Source organism: Benincasa hispida, unplaced genomic scaffold (genome assembly GCF_009727055.1).
Source record: "Benincasa hispida cultivar B227 unplaced genomic scaffold, ASM972705v1 Contig688, whole genome shotgun sequence".
Lineage (NCBI taxonomy): Eukaryota > Viridiplantae > Streptophyta > Magnoliopsida > Cucurbitales > Cucurbitaceae > Benincasa > Benincasa hispida.
In genome coordinates, this window is record NW_024065031.1 from 39,616 (window position 1) to 46,962 (window position 7,347).

Sequence of the window (7,347 nt, forward strand, 5' to 3'; positions counted from 1 at the left end):
TTTTTCTATAAATACAATATTTTTGTGATAGTATTGCCATGATAAACCTAACAAAATTAGAATTTACAGCCATTGACATTAATGCTAATAATTATTTGTCATGGGTGCTCAATTATTGGGTTTTATGTCCTAAAACTCGTGGTTTGTAAACAATAGAACTTATTCTAAAAATTATAAATTTGTTATTGAATATATTGCTTATTAGAAATACAATAAAACCTAAAAGTCTCTTGACTATTATATGAGTACTTGAACTTATGTGGAGACATAAAAGTGGATCAAGTTCGAGTAAATAGTAAAAAAATGATCTATAGTATATGAATAAGATTGGGTGTCTTATTCTGGTAACACTATCGGATGCGGCTTACTCTGTAGTTGTTACAAAGAGTTGTAAAGTACTACGAACGAAGTGATCCTAATTCGTACATGTTATGACATGAGGAGTGGGGCGTCCTGTCAAATGAAATTTTGTACAAGATCGGATCACGGAATCAGTCATTCTTACTTTATAACGTTGTTTACTGTTTAAGACTGACTATTTCAAAGCAATGATCTAGGTAACTTGACCTTAATCTTGAGCTAACTATGAACTCCTGTTTGTTCGGGATTATCCTTTGATCTGCAAACGGTGAGAGTAGTCCAACCACACTGCTCAATCAGCTTCCCATTTTGGGGATAAGACCGGATGAATAGCTGGGGACATAGTTTTGCAAGATGGAATTTACTCCTACCCGATTAGGTTAGTAGAGAGATTGTTCCCTTTAAGTTCTGATTCTGGGTCTTGAACAAGAGACCTCACCCTCTCATTGGCCCGAGAGGGATTCGATTTATTGATTGGATCACAAATCAATACCCTTTCCATGATGGTTTTGTTTAGCTTCTCTTCCACCCCATTTCGTTGAGGTGTAAATCTAACTGTCCTATGCCTTGTGATTCCTGTCTCTTTACAAAACTTGTTGAATTCCTCACTACAAATTTCAGGCCATTGTTTGTCCTTAGGCATTTAAATTTTTTTAACGTTTGCTTCTCAATCATGAGTTTTAATTCTTTAAATTTATAAAAAAAGACTTGATCTTTAAATTTAAGAAAGAAAACCCATCTTTCTTGGGAAGTCATCAGTCAAGGAAAGTAAATACCTTGGCCACTTAGACTTGGTGTTGGAGCTGGCCCCAAAGGTCTGAGTGAATGTAGTGAAATATGGCTTTTGTTGAATGTTGAACCTTAGTAAAGTTGTGTCAGGTAGCTTTCTCGAATACACAATGTTCACAAAAGGTGAGCTGGTCTATAATTCCCTTAGTAGAATACCCTGTTTGGACAAAATTTCAAACACTTAGCATTGATATGAGACACCTTTTTATGCTAAATGTCATCCTCTGTCAATTCATTAGTGGTCACTACATAGGCCCCTATGATCATTTCAACTCCTCTGACCACAAATAGGCATTGACCTTTTCTCCAACTAGAACTACCTTAGAAATTTCAAGAGTTCCTCCATTTCCTCTGTACACCCCACTGCATTTAGCATTCCCAAGAAGATCAAATTTCTCTTGAGAGAAGTGGCACATGCTCACATTTCTGAGGATTTCACAGTCTCATCTTTGAATTTTAATGACACCAATCCAATCCCTTCAATTTTACAGGCTTGGTTATTGCCCATGTAGACCATTTATCCATCAATTTCCTTATAGATGTTGAACTAAAGTCTCATAGGGATCATGTGATAGGTGTATCTAGAGTCCAAACCTAATCATGTTTCCCAATGGGGTTTATATGATTAGCCTTGTCTTGTGTTGAATTGAAGCTAGTGTATCAGAGTAGATATAGGACCTTTCTACAAACTGAAGCTTCAGGTTATTTGCCTTTAGTTTCTTTCTCTTTTTCTTGATTTTTTTCTTTTAAGAATTAAATAATCCTTGATTAGATTGACCTTTCTTTTTATAGTATTTGCACTTAATTTTCTATTTAGGCTTGTTCTCATCTGTATGTTGCTGTTTTCCTCCTTTTGAGTGATTTGGCTCAAACAACCTTTCACCACTAGGTTGTCCTTCTTCATTATCGTAATTCTAGTTCTCTAGTTCTTAAGGTTGTGATGATTGCATCAGTGGTTATAGTATCCCTTCCATATTTCAAGGCATTCTCAATTTCTCTATATGAGTCCGGTAGGGAGTTTAGAAGCACTTAGGCCTCATTTTCATCACCAATTTTTCTTAAATTCATTAAGGTTATCAGAAAGAGATCTTGATGAGTCCATTTTGAAAGTAAAGAAACTCTCCCTTAGATACATCTTTTTTGGAAAAGCCTTAGTTGCATACAAATCCAGCTTAGTCCAAATCTTGTAAGCTATCTCTTGATCAAGACTTGCCTCAAATGTTGTCACTTGGATTTAGAACTAAAGTACCATAAGCTGCCAGCTCTCAATCTTCCTTCTCTTGAGTTGTGCCCGTATTTGGTATAGTAGATGGATCAAGAAGGATCTTATGAGCCTTCTGTTAGCCAAGGATGGCTCTAATTTTGCCTTCCACAAGCCAAAATCATACTTTTCATAGAATTTTTCACTTCAAACCTTGCTACTTGCATGACTTCTTTGAATCTTGATTCTCCAAGAACTGAAATCTTGATAGTCTTTCTGCTTTGATATCACTTTTTTGGGCTTTTATTTTGATTTCAAGCCCAAAATTGATTCAAGAAGACTGATCAATGTGAAGATGAGAGTCGGTTTTGACGGTGAAAAAAAGGCTGAGGAGAAACCATGTTAGCGAGCTGAATGAAGAACACATGGTGATAAACACTATCTTTTCTTTGTTGTGTTAGATGTAATCTTCTGATGAGAAATGATTTTGGCAAAAGATGATTTCTCTCTAAACGAATTTAGAAAGTTCTCTCAATTCTCTCTAACCCTCTTTCGTTTATGGCAAGATTTTGCAGGTGAAATTAGAGATTATTAGGCATGCAATTCACGAAGAAGAATGAGAAGAAGAAGTTGAACATAGTGATGTATGTGGTTCGGCGTGAAAATGCCTACATCCACGGAAATGAGTATTTCGATTAACCAAAGCTACAAGAAGATGAGTGACTTTCCTATTTACAGATTTTCCTTTATGTTTTTTCGTGGAAATTTAAAAAGTATAAAAAGTATACGACTATGTATATATATATATACAAATGGAGTGTAGTGTGATTGAGAAAATTTTTTTTTTAAGAAAGATTGTAGTCGTTGAGATCAATTTCTTCACATGGAACACATATAATTAGTAAAATGACAAAGAAAGAAACACAAATTATGAATTTATTTACAACAAGCATGAATATATGATGATCAAAAGTTAAACCATCCTCTACACCATAGAAATTCATTACCAAACAATCAAATCATAAATCAAAGAATCATTTCTAATTTTACAAAGAAAAGAAAAAGGAAAAAAGCAAAAAAGCTAAAAAATGAAGGAGAATAATTTCCCTTTCTATTTTGAAATGACATAGTAGAATATACAAAATGATTATTATCGAAGTGTAAATAGATACAATACAATTTTTTTTAGTTCAAGTGAAAAGTTCGAGCCTCAGACCATCTTAGTCGAGAAGATATGTCTTAACTAGTTGATCTAGTTCAAGTTGGCACTAATCTGGTCGTCCCTTCCTATTCAATCAGGACATAAAAGGAGGAGTAATCTACCATTGTGATTTATATATATCATGGTTGAACATGAATACTCTCCGTCGAAACCTCGTTTGAGTCTCGATTTTCAACCTTAAATGAGTCCTTGAAATCATCAAGATAATTTTGATAGCCATAAGAAACGAAACCCCAAACAGCCAAAATCATAGCCACAATTTTGAGTCCATCCATTTTGTCATGAAAGAAAATGACCGCAAAAACAGGCACAATAGGCAAACCCAAGACACTAATGGCATTGGAAAAGAGAGAAGAAACGTCAAAAATAAGACCCACACAGCCAATGGTGAAAAGTTGCCAACTTATGGCAGTCCAAAGCAAAGTCATTAAGTATGCAACTTTACCCAATTGGAATTCATCCATTTCTCTTTTCAAACTTCTCCATTCCCCACTTGCAAATAACCCTATAAATATGGCTGAACTTGCAACTAATGACTGGTAAATTATCATGTCCATTATTGCCTTGAAACTCTCCTTTTTTATCACTTTCTTGAAGGCTAGTTGGGTCAATGATAACATCAACCCGTACCCAGCCGAGGCCGCCACCGTGCAAATGAATCCTGTAATTAACCACAGACGTTAAAATTTTCGTTGACATCTTGATATTTTCATCACTATTAATACCATTTATATTATCATTTCATAAAGTTCAAGACATATTCATAAATTGGAATATAGCTCCTTGAATTGTATGTTGTTGAATTCAAACGCTTTTTTTTAGGAAAATTATTTTAAATAATAAAACTACTGAAAATACTTATAAATAATAGCAAAATATCACAGTCTATTTACGACGATAGACTACTATATTTATCATGACACAAATAGATATAGATAGTAACTTATCGCGGTTTATCGCATATAGATGATGAATTTTTGTTATATTTATAACTATTTTGATTCATTTTCCTATATTTAAAAATATCTATTTTTTTAACTACAAGGTGTACAAAACACTTTTGGTCCCTATACTTTTATAAAAGTAACAATTTAGTCATTGAATTTTAGTTGCTACTAATCTAGTCCTTTGACTTTCAAATTTGTATCAATTCAGTCCTTATATTTTGTAATTCGTAACAATTTAGTCCCAATCATGAAAAATTCTTCAAAATTAAGTATCAACGTTTATTGTATAATGACTTAATCTTTATAGTTTATAAAAAGAAAATGATTCCTAATCAAGTTATGGATATACGTATCACATATGTAAGAAATTTTGTTAAATTTTAATGATACTTTTCACACTATGGGCCAAATCATTACAAATTATAAATTACATGGACTAAAATCGTTGTCAACTAAAATCAGGGACGAAATTGTAATTTTTATGAAAATTGAGGACCAGAAATGTTTTTTAAGTATGAGTTTACCTGTAATAAACTTAGCTCTAGAAACCGGGTGGTGGTCAGAGCCTTCGGAGACGGGTTCAGTATGAAAGACGAGGAGAGTGGATGAGATAGTAAGAAGAACAAGAGAGTTGACAATGAAAGGGGTGAAAAGAAGGGAGTTGAGGAAGTAAGAAAACAAGGCATTGAAGGCCAATTGTGAAGCACAAATAAGGGAGTAAGTTGAGACAGGAAGGTACATGAGGCCAACAGAGTAAAGAAAGCAACCAAGGGCAATAAGAAGGCCAAGTGATACATAGACAAAGGCAAGTTTTGTAGGTGTGGGTGGATTTGATTGGAGGGTGATATTAGAAGGTGAGGTGTTGAGTGATTTTATCATGTAGAGTGGGAGAAGAATGGGAAATCCTATTAATGAAACTAGAGTTGCCAACCATTTGCTATTGCCACCCTTGTCAAAGTAGAGCCTCCCAAGCATAATTCCCACTGATTGGCCTGCAAGGAGCAACAAAGTGTAAACACCAATTCTTAGCCATCTTCTGTAAGTTTCTTTGGTTTTTGGGCTTCTTCTTGGTTTCTGTTGTTGGATTAGGTTCATGGAGCTTGTTTGCTTTCTAGTGCTCATTTTCATGCTTTCTTCTTCATCTTCTGTCTCATCAAACAACATTAAAATATGTCAGGATAAAAGAATTCGCATATCTATAATAATTAAAATAGGTTAAGTTATTGTACTACTCTTATCTCTCTAGATTTTGAGAAGTTTCATTATATCATTTAATTTTCAATTTATATTTAAAATAATTCCTTTTGATTTTTTCTTTTTTTGGTGAGTTAAATCGAAAGAAAAACATGACATTATTCTTTGTAAAATGACATATATAGCAAATGAATGTTGTAAATGATTTTAACGAAATCTTTCAAAATTTAATAGCAATTAATCTTCTATATAGTTGTAAATTATGAACATCCTCAAACTTTAACACCCCAAATTTTATTATAATATAGGGCATAGCCTAATTTCCGTATAATTTACCCCATAATTTTTTAATTTTGTTTTGTTTATTGAGAGAGGTATCGAAAGTGAAAAATTGAAATATAAAATTCAGCTGGAAGTTGGAAACAAAAAATTGTGTTTTCTCATGATATATTTTTTAGTATAAAAAATTAAAAAAAAAAAAAAAAATAGACATAAGATAGGAATGAAGTTTGAAGAATCAGCTGTGAGTACGTTGGTGAACCCATGAAGAATATTCGTTCAATAAGATTTTTGTGGGCGAACCATTGAGCATGGATGGCTAGTTCATGAGCTACTGTGTTACATCGTTTATGAAATTATTTATAAATATATAATTAAATTGAAGCATAAAAAAAGAAAAAAGAAAAAGAATTACCCCCAAATTGCAGCTGCAGTTCTCCATGATCTCCCATACTCTAAAAGTGAAAGAAATTTATGAGAGAGAGAGAGAGAAAAAAAAAAGAAGAGCATAGAGAGAAAGATAAGATATGGAAGGACTTAAATAGGGAAGGGGATAATGGGACACACATTAAAGTATTTGAGTGGTGATGATATTTTAGTAAGGAAATCAAAAGTAGAATGCGATGTCATTTTTTGGTCGATATTATCTATGAATTATAATTTTGAATTTGACGATTATTGTTAACGAAAATTCATACTTTTAATCTCGAATTTTCACTTCGGTTGTTCTTGAATATCTACCTAATGTTTATAGAATACTTTGGAACTATTTGGAGACCCGTAATAGAATGAGCTTGTAATATAATTTAATTCAAAGTCTATATTTAGATGGAGTATTTTGGATTTGATTTATCATATCAAATACTCACTATTTTCATGCTTTACGATCCCATTTTTATTTCGTTTTCGATTTTTCACTCATTTCAATACCGTTTAGATTCTCAATAATCCTGATTACATTCAAACTTTTCAAACGACCCATTTATATAAGTTGAATTATAAAACTAATTATAGTTAATTAATTTTTTTTGTCATTATTAAAATTAATTCAAAATTTCTCATCATTGTTATTTTAAATGATCTAATTGAAAGTTAGCACCAACCATTAAAAGTGGCATTAGCTAATTAAGGTACAAGTATAAAATAAATATAAAAATAGAGAAACCAAATAAAAACTAAATTCAAAATCTCAAGTTAAAATATAACATATTTAGTTTTAGAGGTCAACTCAAAATTAAACTCAAAATTTATAGAAAGAAATATACAATATTCTAAAATCTAAAAGGACGAAATAGAAACTATATTCGGACTATATATATATTATTTTAATTGTTGTCCTATATGAAAAAAATGGT

At 32.3% G+C, this 7,347-nt stretch overlaps 1 protein-coding gene across 1 annotated transcript; it reads right to left on the minus strand.

Moving 5' to 3' along the window:
- Window positions 1–3,432: 3,432 nt before the first annotated feature.
- LOC120069933 (purine permease 21-like) lies at window positions 3,433–6,560 on the minus strand. The gene is made up of 3 exons (XM_039021772.1): window positions 6,408–6,560; window positions 5,044–5,664; window positions 3,433–4,233 (listed from the first exon to the last, which is right to left on the minus strand). Exons 1-3 carry the CDS (start codon window positions 6,442–6,444, stop codon window positions 3,692–3,694), a joined length of 1,200 nt encoding a protein of 399 aa, XP_038877700.1. The 5' UTR covers window positions 6,445–6,560; the 3' UTR covers window positions 3,433–3,691.
- Window positions 6,561–7,347: the final 787 nt, after the last annotated feature.